The sequence below is a fragment of the Oryctolagus cuniculus genome, chromosome 2 (genome assembly GCF_964237555.1).
Source record: "Oryctolagus cuniculus chromosome 2, mOryCun1.1, whole genome shotgun sequence".
In the NCBI taxonomy this organism is placed as follows: domain Eukaryota; kingdom Metazoa; phylum Chordata; class Mammalia; order Lagomorpha; family Leporidae; genus Oryctolagus; species Oryctolagus cuniculus.
In genome coordinates, this window is record NC_091433.1 from 191,042,503 (window position 1) to 191,058,744 (window position 16,242).

Below are 16,242 nucleotides of genomic sequence, written 5' to 3' on the forward strand. Positions count from 1 at the left end.
TCTTATCACCACTTGTGGCTGTTACTACACCTGCTGCTAAGGGGCAGACTGAGGAAGGCGGACTTCTGAGAACCGGTGACCACATCAGAATCGCAGACAAGCTAGTGAGAACACGAACTACAGAGAGGAAAGTTACCACGGAGAGAGTAAGGGAACACGTCTAAAGCTGAGAGTCAAACAGTTCTTTTCCCTGAAACACCAGGCGCTTCCCCGGAAAGCTGACGGCTGCGGTGGCCTGAGCATAGCCGTAGCAGCCAGGAAACTCACATCCAGCACAGCTTTTACCTGGGTCACCTCGATCCCCCACACACTAAAGGCCACCAGAAGAACCTGTGTCCAGCAATGAACCCACCTGGGCTCCGATCATGGTTCTACACGAGCTATCCAGCTTCCCAGGCAGGTGAGACGGCAGACAAACGTATGTTGAAGGAGCAGAAATGGTAACTAGATTCTGATGTGACACGGCTGCAGGAGCCACCTCACGAGGACTTCTGTAGACAACTGCGATCCGTGGGTTCAGTTCTCTAAGGCACGGGGTGTAGACTGGGCCAGGCCACAGGACGGCAGAAGAGCCTGGTACATACCACCTTAAGAACATGCTGCACAGTCCACAGGCGGTGGTGTTGTGGGTGTGGCCCGTAGGGTCACAGGGCACGGCCCTCGTGGGTCCACAAAGGCCATTATCGTGGGAGTGGGTTCCCTGTGGAAGGACAGATTTGGTCCCTCATTGTGGTTCTGTCTCTTGCCCTTCTTCCACCCTTATGACATAGCAGAAAACCCCTCCAGGGGGCTGGCCCCTCGTCTCAGACTTCCCAGCCTACAGAACTGGTCGTTGTCAATTACCCAGGCTATGGTTTTCTGGTTCAGCAGCAAAACACCAAGTGACCCAGGCCAGCACCTCCAGGGACACCCAGTGACCCTAGGAGGCCCCAGCAGGACACCCTGGAAAGGGCACATGGCCTCACCATGACACGTACCAACCTCCCTCTAACCACACAGCACACCACATGCACACCAGACCGAGGGCCATTCTGACGGTGTCGCCAGTGGAGTGTCGGCATCGTGAGAGGAGGCGGCGGCCTCAGGGACTGTAGGAAACAGGCGGCCCGACAACCGGAGGCGGTGAGGGTCCTGGGCAGGATCCCGGGACAGAGACAGACTGCTGCAGCAGCACTGGGGAAACCTGTACAAGTTCTGCAGCTTGGGTCAGCCAAATCCCACAGAACTGGCTCTTGAGGGCCACGTCTGCTTCCCAGCCAATGACTCCTGAAGACCCAAAGGCTAGAGAGGTCTGGGCAGAGGGGGAGGGCTGTGGGAGGGTTCCGGCTCTAAGCAGTTGGGGTCTGATCCGGACTTTGCAGGCGCTGCCTGGGACAAGCAGCAGAGGAGGGGCTGGGCTAGAGACGGAGCGACAAGTTTATCAAACCTGCGGCCCTGGGAGAGCTCAAAACCGGTTCAGGATTCACTGTGCAGGTTATCAGATAAGGCGAGGGGTTTGTTGCATGGTTACCATAAGAAGGCGGGTGGGGACCCACAGGCGGCAGCCTGAGATGGCCCCGGAGAGTTGCTGTTGGACCTTGAAGGCTCTGGAGAACCACTAAAAGCCGCTGAGCAGGGGCCAAAATGCTGACTTTGGCCTTACAAAGACGCGCCCGGCTGAGGGAGAAGGGGCGGGGATCCCAGAGGGTCTGGGGGTCTGTTCCAGGGGCAAGCAGTGATCATGACCAATTGCCAACCTGCTTGAGCTGATGAAAACAGATGGCCCCAGCGACAGCCCCGCCCTCGGCCCCCACAGGCTCGGGGTGGGCTGGGGTCTCCTCCCCGGTGGGGGGGGGCAAGGTCCTGACCCCGCTCCGTGAAAGGAGAACCCTTGGAGCTGTTCCCAGTGATGCCGTTGCCAGGTGTAGGAGAACTGACTCTGCATTGGTTTCCACAATCAAAGAAGGGCAGGGCATCCAGGGAGAAAAAAGCGGTTCAGGAACCGAGCCGTGTGCGCTTCCCTACGCGGGGCTGGGCGTGGGTGTCGGCTGTTGACCGCCACCCCTCCCCAACTCAGGAACAAACCAGAACAGATGAAAAGCCCACTCTCCTAAAATCCCTGAAGCATGATTGCAAGACTCAGTATGTATCTAAGCGTGGTACCGACCTCAACCCCCTGGAACACAGGAAGGGAAAGAGGAGGGGGCAAGGGCAGGGGGGAAAAAGCCGAAGAAAACGTCACCTACTTCTCAAAGGTGCTGTGGGCCGTCCAGGGGTCCTGGTTTGGAATCGCGGCTCTCGTCCCTACCATTCCTCGTGCTACCAACAGCCATCAGACTCTGCAGACTCCAACTTGGAGAGCTCCAGGAAAACACACTCGGTATTTTAGGCTGGCACATTCTTCCAGAGGGCACGTCCCTGGCATTCCCCAAGTTAATGAGAGCAACTACTAGAAGAAAAATTGTATGCATTGGAATTGTACGTATACGGATTAACAGAACTCCTTGAGAAGACTGGACAACGGCCCGGAGCAAATCAATGAACAGAGACTGGACCAGGAAGCCCCAAGAGTCCTGTTAGAGAGCTCTGATCTCCCCAGGTGTCCGTCCCTGCTGGCACCCTTCAGTGAGGCTGTGCTGGGGAAAGCCACGTGAGGGAAACACCGACACAAAACCCTGGACAGTTGAGGCCAGTGTCGTGGCGCAGCCAGTTGAGCCGCCACTTGGGACGCTGGCATACCGCATTAGAGCGTCAGTTCCAGTCCTGGCTGCGCCGCCTCCAATCCAGCTCCCTGCTAATGTGCCTGGGAAAGCAGTGGAAGATGGCCCAAGTGCTTGGGGCCCTGTAACCCACATGGGGGATCAAGATGGAGCTCCTGGCGAGCAGTTTTGTCCTGATCCAGTCCTGGCCATTGTAGCCATTTGGGAACAAGTGGATGGAAACTCACCCCCCCCCCCCCCGTCACTCTGCCTTTCAAATCAATACATATATCTTAAAAGAAAATAAAACCCTGGAGGCCAGCACTGCGTGCAGCAGGTCAAGCGCCATCTGTGTTGCCAGCATCACACATGAGTGCCAGTTCAAGTCCTGGTTACTCCACTTCTGATCTAGCTTCCTGCTGAGATGCCTGGGAAAGCAGCAAAAGACGGACCCCTGTCACCTATGTGGGAGACCTGGATGGAGTTCCTGACTCCTGGCTCTGGCTCGGCCCAGCCCTGGAGGTTGTACCCATTTGGGGAGTCACCCAAGTCGATGGAAGATCTCTCTCTCTCTCTCTCTCTCTGTCTCTCTCTCTCTCTTTCTCCCTCCCTCCCTCCCTTTCAAATAACTAAATAAACCTTAAAAATGAACAAATCCTGGACAGCTCTCAAAGAAGCGTCATCATTCTCCACCCTCCCTCCCTGCCTGCCTTGTACCTTGGCCACCCGAAAAGAATCTTCTCGCCGCCATTTGGAGGGTGAATCATCAGGACCCCATCCAGCTTCCACAGACTTCGTGAGGAAGTCCCTGTTCATAGCAACTTTGGAGTCTTGGCTGATTTTTCGCTTCCTCCCAGTTCTCCACCTCTCCCCTCCCCCGGTGTGGTGGTTGTTGGGGTGGGCATGGCTGGCTCCCCCCTGGTCTTGCCCCTCAGTCCACCCCCTGCCCTCCCATTTTCTCTCCTGCTCCACCTCCCTTTCTTCTGAGCCACTGCAAAGCTCCAGGGACAGCTCATTGTCCCTGGCTCAACTATGATGTCCCCACTGGTTCTGTGACATCAGCATTTGGTGGGGCCCAGGGGAGGAGAGACAGACTAAGATGGACAAGGTTGTGGCATGGGAGCCACGGAGCCCCGCCCTTGATTCAGAACAGAGACTGATCCTCCCCAAAAGCATGGAGCTCAGCGTGACCCAAGCTGCGCAACCCAGGGTGAGAGGCAGACACAGTTTGCTCCTCAGAGCTGGTCTCAGAGAGCCCATGCGGGAAGGCTGACCTTGCAAAACAGCACTCAGACGGGCCAGACCCCCAGCAGCCAAGGAAAACAGGAGTGATGGCTTATGTATGCAGTGAGTGAAGACGGCTGTGGCTTGGGCACGAAGGGCCCGTCTCCTTCGCTCTCCACCATGCACACTTGCTACCCTTTGCAGTCAAAACCCTGGCAAACTGCTTCTCAGAGAGGCTGTTCCTTTAGGAAACTCTGCCTTCCCACTGTCTCCTTTGCTTGTCAGCTTTTCCCTGAGTAATTCTCGCTTGAGGCCAATTACTCGGTGTCACCCCAAGTGAATGCCTTGAGTCCACTAATAGCACCCCACCACACAGAACAATCGTTTATGAGGTGTGGAAATGCGGTGTTCTCATAGTCACAGTCCTGGAGCAGATGTCGTTGAGGAGAAAACCCACCAATGACAGCAGGAGCGGAGCTCTTTAAAATCCCTAGAGCAGAGTAGGAATGGAGAAGAACCACAGAATGCCGTTGTTGAGCTATTGCCCAATCAACTAAAAATGGAAGGTTTCCAGGGCTGGTGTTGTGGCATAGCAGATTAAGCCACTGCCTGCGAGGCCAGAATCCTATATGGGTGCCGGTTCAAGTCCTGGCTGCTCCACCTCAGATCCCGCTCCCTGCTAATGCACCTGGGAAAGCAGCAGAGGGTGGCCCAAGGGTATGGTCAGAATGCCTGGTATGAAACATCCCACATCAGGGAAGAAGGTGCAACTTGGCCCTCTCAGCTCCATTCCCAAGTCCTTAACCTTCTGGAAAGTGCAGAGTCTGCGCCACTTGGGCTTCCAGGAAAACGAAGCCTCCTGACCCGTTCCCAGCAAGCTCTCCTGTGGGTGGTACTTTTGAACCTTGATGGGAAGGTCACATTTGGAAGACAAGTTCTCACAGGGGAGAGGTTCTTTGCTTTCGTCTCTAGACCATGGAGACTTGGAGAGAGATGTGTGGTCCCACGGAGCCCTACAGAGAGCATCGTGGTGTTCAAAGGCAGGGCAGCAGGTCCTGGTATCAGCGTGGGATTTGTGCGTCGCTTTGTTGACTTGTCATTGTGCCATGCACGTTTTAGTAAGTCATGTGCAAATCCAGCACATTCGGTCATCCCGGGTAATGGGACGCAGTGGGACCTAAAATATCTACACGTCGATTCTCCTAAACACTAGGCTCTTCCATCGTATCTCAGAAGGTGCAGGCCCTTCTGCACAAATTCGAGTCGGGGGGAGTGCTTCTGCAGTCATGATTCTCACCCTCAGAAGCACAGCTCTCCCGAGACCGGAGGAGGTATTACTTAAGCCAGCAGGTTCCGTGCGCCGGCAGATTCCAGCTCAGGTAACACCCCTGCTGGTCTCAGCAGAGTAACATCATGTGCCTTTGCATTTTCCCAACCCCGTGACCTTGGGCTGTGCAGGCAGATGTGTCTGTCTGTGAGCCTGGAAACAAAGGACGGGATTCTTCCCGGTCACACTCACAAAAACACACTCAAGTGCTGGCTGTGGACCCCTCAGTGCCATAAGGAAGATGGCTCATGTGAAAGGGGAGACCAAGCCCTGTTCTCAGTATAGCAACGCAAGGTGTTTACACTTCCAAGCAAAGCCCAGCATGGGGAATGGAGGCAAAGCGAGCCCTGATGCCACGGGCTGCCGCTCAGGGAACAGCTGCCATTCACCTGCAGCTTACAAAGGATCTCAGGGAGGAGGGGAGGAGGATGTGTGACCACCACGAAAAGGACCCGCAGCTAAGATCGCCTGGGCATGGGGGAGCTGGGCTCTGTCTGAGCCTGGGAGCTCCCAATTGTTCCCTCAGGTGCAAAGGGGCCAGCAAGGGCCTTGAACTGGACACCACACCCTGAACTTGAGTCCTTTACTGCTCCTTCCGGCCCGAGTCTGGATTAGCACTCTCCTGTTTCTTCTCTCCATCTTCCAGAGTGAGCTGTTGGGTCTTCTGCAAAACCCAGTGTGAGACTTCCGTGTCCAGTCTTACCATTCCCCGTGCAGAGCAACCCACAGACGAGGGGCCGCGTGCGGGGAGACGGGGAAGCCAGGCCCCCAGAAGCCGCCGTTGCATTCCGCTGTGTCTGGAGGTCTGAGCTCCTCCCCTCCCCACCCACCTCTTCTGATTCTAGGGCAGGGCCATGCTGGGCCAAGCTGGGCCATGCTGGATGTGTGGGGATGGAAGAGGTGACCATGTGTGGACAAGGGACAGGAGAACTCCGACTTTTCGTTCCGAGTTTCACGTCTGGCCTCAGGACCCCTCTGCCGGCCAGCCCAGGTGCCCAGCGACAGGCTGCCTGCGTCTCCACGCCACACTGACCCTGGGCCTCAGCCACACTCTGGGGGTGTCTTCCCAGAATGGTGGGGACAGAGTCCCAGTAAGGGACCCCACAGGTCTTTCTGGGATGTGGGGTGTCCTGGGAAATAGGAGACCTAGGCTCTGCTCTGCTCTCTGTCACTCAGCAGGGGACCCTGCGCAAGTCAGCTGAGGGCCTCGGTGCCCTCGGTGGGGAGCACAGGGGCACCCAGCCTCCTCCGAGCTCCGAGCTGCGGTTCACGGGTCTGTGATGTGACACTGTGGGCACAGGCGAGCTCGCACCCACACCCGCCAGACCCGGGCCCGAGTGTGCATGTGCACAGCCATCCCCACACACACGGTACTGCCACTGTACACGCTCACACTCACTCACACGCGGTCCTGCAACCATCACTCCCAGCCTCCCAGCCGCAGTGCCCCAGGGCATCTCCAACCCTCTGAAGGGGCCTTGAGGTTTTTCAGGAGAACAATTTCCCATGCCCTCCCATCAGAGGCCACCGCTGCCCTGACTCCTCCTCGCTTCCTCCACATCCACCGCAAACTGACTTGTTTCCAGCCTTCGTGCCAGCCCTGCTCCGTCTGCCACAGGGCCTTTGTACGGGCTGTAGCCTCAGTGTGGAATCCCCTCCTCTCTTTCTGTTCCTGTAGTTCTAGCACCAGTAGGGGATCAGTAACTTTTCTCAATAAAGACTTACTTCTTTATTTGAAAGGCAGAGTTAGAGAGGGAGGGAGAGACACAGAGAAAGATCTTCTACCTGCTGGTTTACTCCTCAGATGGCTGCAATAGCCAGGACTGAGCCAGGCTGAAACCAGGAGCCAGGAATTCCATCCTGGTCTCCCATATGAGTGGCAGGGACCCAGGCTGCTTTTCCAAGCACATTAGCAGGAAGCTGGATCAGAAGTGGGGCACCCAGGATTTGAACTTGTACTAGTATGGGATGCCAGTGCTACAGGTGGTAGCTTAACCCACTGTGCCACAGAACATCGGCCCCTCGATAACTATTTTTTAGTGACTGTTTAAATATCCCCTCATGGACCAAAGTGTCTGGCTGCAAAAATGTTCTCAACATAATTAGACATAGTCACCATAATAAAACTCTACTCCTCATGGCACAAATACGGTGGTCAAAGTGTCCCTGCCGGCATCATGGGCCACTGCCGAGTACTTGCTAAGGGCCAGGAGCAGTGATGAGTGAAAGACCAGGAGATGCCCTCGTCCCGAAGGAACTCAAGACCTTCCCCCAGCAGGAGGAAACAGGCAGCAGGGACTCAGGGTGAGATGCCACAGAGAGGAGAGGGGAGGGGAGGGGAGGAGGCTCAAATGGACAACGGTCAACAGTTCCACGTGCCTGTAAGTATGCACCAAAATGAGACACTCAGGCACAACTCCTAAGGTGGATGTTTGACCCAAGGTTGGAACACTGCTTGGGATACCCACATTCCACTTCCCAGTGCCTGGGCTGGAGTCAACTCTGCTTCCGATTCCAGCTCCCTGCTAATGCACACCCAGGGAGGCATCCAGTGATGGCTCAAGTCGATGTGTTCCTGCCACCCACATGGGAGCCCTGGATTGAGTTATTCAATTTGCAGCTCCCAGCTTTGGCTTAACCCAACCCTGGCTGTTGCAGGCATTTGGGGAATGAACCTGGAAATGGAAGATCGATCGATCTCTCTCCTCTCAAACAAATAAAAGTTACAACATCTCTATTCACAAATGAGACAGCAGTGGCCTTGGGGTCTCTCTATAAGAGCTAAGAATTCCTTGCACCAAAAGCGATCATTCTACTCAAGAGTCTAATGAGGCCGGCGCCGCGGCTCACTAGGCTAATCCTCCGCCTTGCGGCGCCGGCACACCAGGTTCTAGTCCCAGTCAGGGCACCGGATTCTGTCCCGGTTGCCCCTCTTCCAGGCCAGCTCTCTGCTGTGGCCAGGGAGTGCAGTGGAGGATGGCCCAAGTCCTTGGGCCCTGCACCCCATGGGAGACCAGGAGAAGCACCTGGCTCCTGCCATCGGATCAGCGCGGTGCGCCGGCTGCAGCGCGCTGGCCGCGGCGGCCATTGGAGGGTGAACCAACGGCAAAGGAAGACCTTTCTCTCTGTCTCTTTCTCTCACTGTCCACTCTGCCTGTCCAAAAAAAAAAAAAAGAGTCTAATGAAATGCACATGGTTGTGCCAGTGTCGGCTGCTGACCTGTGCTACGGTGACTGGTGCTGAAGACCCTCAGAGCCTCTGGCTGCGAGAGCCCCCCTAGTGCATTTCTGGCTGAGGACACAGTGACTGGCATCAGACCCCTGCCTGAGAGCTCCGCCTTGATGCCAGGCAAGAGAGCAGCCCCCAGGGCAGGACCGCGGACCAGCAGAAAGCACAGCGGGCGTTCATCTTCCCTTGGCTTCACAGGGTCTGTAAGTGTCAGGGAAATGCTCAAAGTTACAGAGACAACAGCTTCAGCAGGAAAGACGTTTCACCCGCTCTGGGAGGTAAAAGCAAGCAGAAGGCCTTAACCCGTGGGACAACGTGGAGCAAGCTGCACCCTGGAATCCCTGCAAAGGGGTGGCAGCGAAGGAGAGAACCTCTGCCTCAAGCAGGTGCTGGCCCAGGGGACCTCCAGGGCCCCCCAGATGGGAGCCAGCTCCGGGGCTTCATTCCACAGTGGACTCTACCAGCGGGAGCTCCTGGACGATTCCTAGTCCACACGTGCCAAGTGTCCCAGTCCATTTTCTGCTGCTGCTAACGCAACGTGCCATGAACCGGCAAAGTTGTACAGAAAAGAGGTTTATTTGGGCTCGTGGTTCTGGCGCAAGACGGAGGGGCCACTCTCCAATGGCTTCTTGGTGGCAGCATCCCGAGCCAGCTCTGGGTATCACATAATGAGACACAGGGAGTGCGAGAGACCCAAGACACTGGCTCTTACAGAAGACTCATCCTGGTATAACCCAGTAACCCCCAAATCCACTAATCTCACGGCTGGATTCATCCATTTATGGGGACAGAGTCTAATCGCCTCTTGAAAGTCCCACCTGGCCCCTTCTCTTACTATCTCACACTGAGGCTTCAATCTCAACCTGCCTCTCGAAGGGGACAAGCTATGTTCTCTCCAGAGCATGGAATAACAGACGAACAGGGGGACACTGGGTGCCCCGGGGAGCCCTGCAGTGGGAAAAAGGACACACAGGGGCAGGGGGAGCAGTAAACATGATGAGGGGAACAGAAAAGGCACTCGGGTTAGTACCTCTGCTTTGGGAAAAGATTGCATTCACCAGAGGAAAACAAACAGAGCTGTGCTGTGAACGAGAAATGATTTGAGAACAAAAGAAAGACGTTTAAGTGAAAAACCAGAGTGCCAAAAATAATATTAATAAGGAAAGGAGACAAAATCCGCCAAATCATGGATCAGAAAGTTGGGCAACAGGAGATAAAGGACAGAGAGGAACCTTCAGGGCTTCGGTCTCCACCCCTCTGTTCACTCTCCCCTTTCCTTGGGCTCATCAGTCGGAATCTGTCACCTGCTCACATCTGCTCCGTCAGGAGCAAATCGGCCAACAGGAGATCAGGTTCTGAGAAGGCCAGTGACACTGACCCTTTGTGAAGGGGCAGGACACCTGGGATTCACAGAAGAGCCTAAGGCTTCGAGATAGGAAGCAGTGAAATCAAAGGTCACCTACAAAGGAACTCAAGTCAGACTGGCACACAGAGGCGTCAGCTGCGAGAGGGCAGCAGAACGATGTGTCCCAAGTTCAGTGAAAACAGAAGCTCAGCTGCAAATTCTAAATCCAACCGGTGTCAGACGTGTGGTTGGAGGTGCAAGGGTTCACAAATGCACCTGCTATCTCCCTCCTCTTGGGACGTGGACTCTCGCTTCTGCTGAGTTTTAAGGAGAAAATGGAGAAAGAAAATAAAAATATTCAGTAACAGGGGATCCCTTCCAAGAGGCCAGCTCTGGCTGAGGACAGGAGCCAGCAGGAGGGGAGGCCTCCGGGAGAGAGGTCATGGGGAAAAGATTCCCACACAGACAGCCGAGGGCCTGGGAGAGCCAGAGACTAGGAGAAAGGTACCACGTGCAGGGGGCAGATGCAGAGAATTAGAAACTACTGGAAGAGAAACTTCTCAGAGAGGCAGTGCACTGTGGTGCTTAGGTTCAGGACTCTGCTGCTGGAAGCTGAAGGCATACCCTGCCACGTACCAGCTGTGTGACCTGGAGCAGGCCACTCCACCTCTCTGCCCACTTCTCAGAGATAATAATTGGACCAACGTACATGGACGTTTGGAGCCTTTCAGTGAATTAGTATTCGTAAGGCTCAGAAAGAATGTCACATTCTAAACAGTGCTAAACACATAAATAACTCTCAAAACTGCATGAGAATTGTGGTCATCCAAATGGAAGCTCTAGATCCCAAGGACTGCAAGCTAATAGGCTTTAAAAAAAATGTGCTGATTTCCAAGCGACAGACTAAAATGCACGAGGCAGGTGGAGGTGGGGATGGGCAGGGAGTCGAAAGTGTGTGCTTACTTCTGCAGCTGACGAGGAAAACGAAAGGCAAGCATAACTTCCAGGAAAAACACTTTCCCTACACAGCCCTCATGCACGCTGCCAAATAAACAAAAGCTTCATGGACAAGAAAGGCAGAGTCTGGCTGTCGAAAACTCAAACACAGCAAGGGTCTGCATCCCTGGGAGAGAGGAAAGACGGGCGTTTGTATGTGATGCTCTGGGAGGGCCCACTAGACCCTCCTCTCTGTGCACAAGGCTCCAGGGCGAGGGGCAAACGGGACACAGAAATTAACCGGCTGGCTGCAGCACACTGCAACTCTAGCCATGAGCCAGCAGCCCCTTGTTGGTGTCAGAGAAACAGAAGCTGGGCCTAGGAATCTTTCAAAAATAAACCTCTCACAATGTTGTTTCTTGCCCCCTCCAAGAAAACCAACACCTCAGTCCAGTCATTTCTCAGACTTTAAAAAAACAAAAGCAATGAAAGGAACAACCTAGAGCTTCCAGGAAAGGATCCAGGAGAACCAAGAATTCCGGGAGCTGCTACTCTTCTCAGAGATGCAGCTGTTCTTAGAGAACACTGTCAGCTGCACGCTGCTCATTGGAGCACGCCCTGCAGGACCTCCCTACTGTTGGTGTCACCAGTGTCACCGCGGTGGCCCCCCACCCGGAGGAGACAGTGACACTTCGGTGAAACCTGCAGCAGTCACCCTGTCTGTGTTCAGGATGCTGCCCAATGTGTTTCCTCGGGTGTCCGCTGTCCATGGCTCGATGTCTGCAACTGAGAGCTACACCTCCTAGCGAAACCTCCCCTGGAACATTCCTCGGGTCCATGAAAATCGATCGCCAGCTTCTACTCATTGAGGTGCTCAGCCCGTCTCCCAGAACCCCTGGAGGAGAAGACCCACCGGGACCCACTCATCCCTGTACCCTTGGAGCCTGGCACTGCCACACACACCCGGGTCTTGGGGGAGAAGGGAGGAAGAGGAGAGAGACACTGACTGCACCTTCCCTTCATTTGTGGTTTTCTTATCACTTCACATTTTTGGTGCTTATGAACAACCACCTGAGGATAATGATCAAACGCTGGGTTAGGAGGGGTCAGGGTTGGAAACCCACCTGCATGCCCTCAGCCCTCGTCCGTGCACCTCCCTGGGTGGTTCTGTCTCCCTTGGAGATCCCAATGGCATCATGACCTCCTCACTCTGCAGCTCAGCATTTCCAATTCCCTGCCCCTCGGCGGCAGACCATACAACAGCCCGCTGGCCACTTCCACCCGAAGCTTCCACAAGTGTGTTGACGTCAGTCAGGCCGGCAGTGAGATCCCCGTCAGCCTCCTGGCCTTCATGGGTGGTCTCCTATGCCTAGCCTTGGACCAAGCTGCAGATCTGGACATAACGTTGCCTGCAATGACCTTCAGGTCTCCCTCCATAGCACTGCCTGTCGGGCAAAGGCCCCAGTCCTCAGAAAAGCAGCCAAGGCCTCCCCCGGTCATCAGCCTCCAGCCATGTCCTCCTCCTACTTTCATCTCCCATGCTAGCCTCTCCCAGCCATACCTCCTGGTTCCCAAGTACCCCGTGCCGTTTCTTACCTCCGTGCTCTGCCAACTGTACGTGCCTTCCACAGCGCTTTTCTGAAACTGCTTCTCACCCCACCCAGCCACACAAGCCCAGTTACAACCCCTGCTTCTCTTCTCCATAACAGCCTGTGGTAAGCAGCGAGCCCTTGACACTTTATGATGGAAGGAACCGAGCTTGGAGAAGTTAGGTAACCTTGTCGCATGCGCTGCACATGGCACAGCTGTGACAGGGGCTTAGGTCCCTTCACCCAGTTCCCCTCTCACAGCTGGGAAGGATTCCCTGCCACATGGCCCTCCTCCAAGCAGCAATGTCCTCCTGTTCCCTTCCCGTTGCTCCGGGGCCTGCTGACGTGGGGCTCTGGGGAGGTGCCTCCCTCGCTACCTCTCCTGTGCACCACAGCCACCGCCATTATCCCGCACACTGGGCCGGAAGCCTGCCGGTCACGGTCACAGGATGCCGGCCCCGGGGAAGAGGTCTCTCAGCCTGAGGGCACCCCCATGACCGGGGTCAGAACACCCACGCAGAGGAGGAGGGGTCACTCACCGGGACTTCCTGCCCCTTCCACTCTCAGACTGTGGCTCCCTCACGCCAGGCCCAACTGCCACTAACTGCCCACTGGTCAGCATTCCTGGTCTCTGATTGGGCCCTGTCCCTGCCAATCCCTTGGTCATAGAAACTGTGTTCCTTGTGGAGTCCTGGGGCCAGGCCTTCCTCAGCAGCCTTCTGCATTCATTCATTCATTCATTCAAGGTGGAGCCCCCTGATTCATCTCAGGGACGGACCTCTCAGTGCAGCAGGTGCTGTGCCAGGCCGCAGGTGTGTGCACACCTGTCCAGCAGCCCTCCCCAGCCTGTGAGCTCCTTGAGGGTGGAGATGAGCTGTGACTTTTGCCCTACATCCACAGGGACAGGCCACAGCAGAGTCAGCCAAGGATCGGGCTACACTGCCTCTTCCATGGACCACCTGACAGCCCTCCCGGGCCTCCCTACCCCAAAGCTCGGTGCCTGCTGTCTGTGCTCCCCGGCAGGACATCTAATGTCAGAAGGATGGGCCGTAGCATGAGGCTGCTGATGCTTAAAGCGCAGCTCCTGGGCACGGTGAACGAATGATGAGAAAAGAGCTGGAGGCACAGGCTGGGACCACCTCCAGGGGTCTTTCACAAAATCCCCCTCCCAAGCAACAGGGGCTGGGAGTCCAGAAGATGGAGTGGGCAGGAGGGGGGGGGGGCTGGTGCTGGCTCTGCCAGCTGCTGGACACTGGCCTACAAGACAGCCTTGGTGGGTAGTCCCAAAGACCACCCAAAGGGGCTGGGCCTAAGGTGTGGAACCAGGTTTACAGCAGGAGGACAGAGGAACCAGCCAGAGAGACAGAGAATCTGGACAAGGGGCCTTGAGGGGCACCCGGGAGTGGCCGCCAGGGCTCACTAAGCTGTACGTGACCATGGCAGTGCTACGGACAGTGCGGGTGTGACCACAGGTGTTCGGGCCCCATGTGCACCTTCTGCTGCCACGAGGGAGCCATTAAATGATTTTTCATCAGGGAGGTGACAACAATCATGTCTGGGCCTGGAGGGAGGTGGACTGCAGGGAGACTACAGTGGAAATCAGCCAAAATATTCTCTGTCGGTGGCAGCCTCCCCGCACTGAGAAAGCACCTGCTGAAGGCACAGGCCTGCTCTGCACACTGCGTCTACGCACGGCGACAAGCTGCACCTGCACAGGACGCGCGGCTCGCAGAACACGGCCACAGCAGCGCCACTCACGTTAATGTTTGAAGACCACACGTTTCGGATCCACCCAGGGTCTCTCATGATTGGAATCTGAAAAAAAAAAAAAAAAAAAAACATTAGAAGTGATTAATGGGAATGTCCTGGAATAACTGTGGTAGTGATTGCACAGCCTTTAGCAGGATGAAGTGTTAACATGTGAATTACATCTCAATTTTTAAAAAGAAACAAATGACAAGAAGGAGGCGGTGCCTTTTCTCTGAGCGCGAGCAGAGTGTAGTCTCAGCCACAGGGAAACCAGATGAGCTTGGAAGCTGCTCCCTCCTCCTCCACCTGCTCCTGCTTCCCGACGTACACGGCACCTGCAGCTAAGCCAAGGGGCCCAGCAGTATGCGCCATGATGGGATAGTCAGAAGTCACACATTCAAGCGCTGCCTCACCTGTTCTTCTTTTAATCATTTATTTATTTATTCGAAAGGCAAAATTTATAGAGAAAGGGAGGGAGAGAAAGGGACGGAGAGAGGGACAGAGAGAGAGAGAGATCCTCCATCCCCTGGGTAACTCCCCAAATGGCTGCAATGGCCAGAGCTGGGCCAGGCCAAAGCCAGGAGCCAAGAGCTTCATCTGGGTCTCCCATGTGGGTGGCAGGGGCCCAAGCACTTGGACCATTTTCCACTGATTTTCCCAAGCACGTTAGCAGAGAGCTGGATCAGAAGTAGAGCAGCCAGGACTCGAACTAGTGCCCATATGGGATGCTGGCATCACAGGCAGAGGTTTAGCCCACTATGCCACAGCGCCAGAGTTTGCCTCACCCATTTCTTAGCTGTGAGACTGTGCAGGACTGGTTTTCTCACTGTAAAACAGGGGTTACCATAACCCCCACCCGGCCAGGCTGATGGGTGTGGTTGTGAGCATTAACCAGGCCCACCCAGGTACCAGGTGCCTGACTCACGTGTTAGCAGCTAGGACTCTGGGTGTAGCATTATGCATTCGAGGAGGACCTGAACGGACCGCCTCCCCCACAGGTGCCCCCGGTGGAGCCACCCAGCCTTTCTAATAAAGATGTGCATTGGCCGGCGCCGCGGCTCACTAGGCTAATCCTCCGCCTAGCGGCGCCGGCACACCGGGTTCTAGTCCCGGTTGGGGCACCGGATTCTGTCCCGGTTGCCCCTCTTCCAGGCCAGCTCTCTGCTGTGGCCAGGGAGTGCAGTGGAGGATGGCCCAGGTGCTTGGGCCCTGCACCCCATGGGAGACCAGGAAAAGCACCTGGCTCCTGGCTCCTGCCATCGGATCAGCGTGGTGCGCTGGCCGCAGCGCGCCGGCCGCGGCGGCCATTGGAGGGTGAACCAACGGCAAAGGAAGACCTTTCTCTCTGTCTCTCTCTCTCACTGTCCACTCTGCCTGTCAAAAAAAAAAAATTAATTAAAAAAAAAAAAAAAAGATGTGCATTGATGGTCACCTTCAATTAGACCCAGAACAGGGGGCTTGGAGTGCAGCTACAGCAGCCAGGATAAACAGCCACCTGCTCTGCTCCATCACACGCGTCCGGCTTTTCCAGCCACGTTCGTGGATTAGCTGACAGCCACGGTGGTGTTTTGCATCACAGCGCATGGGCAGCTCCCGAGGCCCCGTCATGCCTGCGAGTCACTCCTAGTCTAGTGGAGAGCAGAAAGACGGGTTCGAAAGTTGGCTGTGGCCAGGGCTCCCCTCGAGGTACCGGACAGGAAGTCAGTTCTGGGCCTGCAGGGAGCACAGGAAGGTGTGTGCCACCTGCACAAGGTGGGAGCAGCCGCCGAGGACTAAGCCGGAGCCAGAGGAGCAGAAGAGTCGTTGAAAGCAGGATGGAGGGCACATGCAAAGAGACAGGCGTTATGCATGGTGGGGACAACGAGGAGAGCCCGGGCCTGGGGAAAGTGGGCCGGGGCACCCAGGGACCATGGACGGGAGGCACAGGGGGCCTCCAGCCTGCACTCTAGGCCACTGTCTCTGTGTTTTGAAGAGGCCCCTCCTCAGACAAAGGGGAGCAGCTGTGGTCCAGTCAGGAAGAGGCCCGGAGTCCCTCTGAGGCTCACAGAGCGGGGACCGAGTGGGGAGCCCTGGAGTGGTGGGCGGCTGGTCAGACACGCGTCAAGCCAGAGAAGCAAGCTTGTAGCTTTTCCCAGCGAAGAATAGCCGGGCTCTGGACTTGGGAGA

At 55.8% G+C, this 16,242-nt stretch overlaps 1 protein-coding gene across 11 annotated transcripts in view; it reads right to left on the minus strand.

Annotated features, from left to right (window-relative positions):
* LPIN1 (lipin 1) overlaps positions 1-16,242 on the minus strand; it is a 125,094-nt gene that overhangs the window by 77,258 nt on the left and 31,594 nt on the right. For 5 of the 11 annotated variants that reach the window (XM_008254750.4, XM_051827807.2, XM_017340887.3 and 2 more), the window contains exon 2: positions 14,086-14,142. In XM_008254750.4, coding sequence (XP_008252972.1) covers positions 14,086-14,142 — 57 coding nt within the window. Of the gene's footprint in view, positions 1-352; positions 701-2,225; positions 2,429-3,395; positions 3,654-14,085; positions 14,143-16,242 lie in introns of those variants that run through there. The other 6 variants (XM_070069450.1, XM_008254751.4, XM_008254748.4 and 3 more) reach the window with 5 other exon arrangements.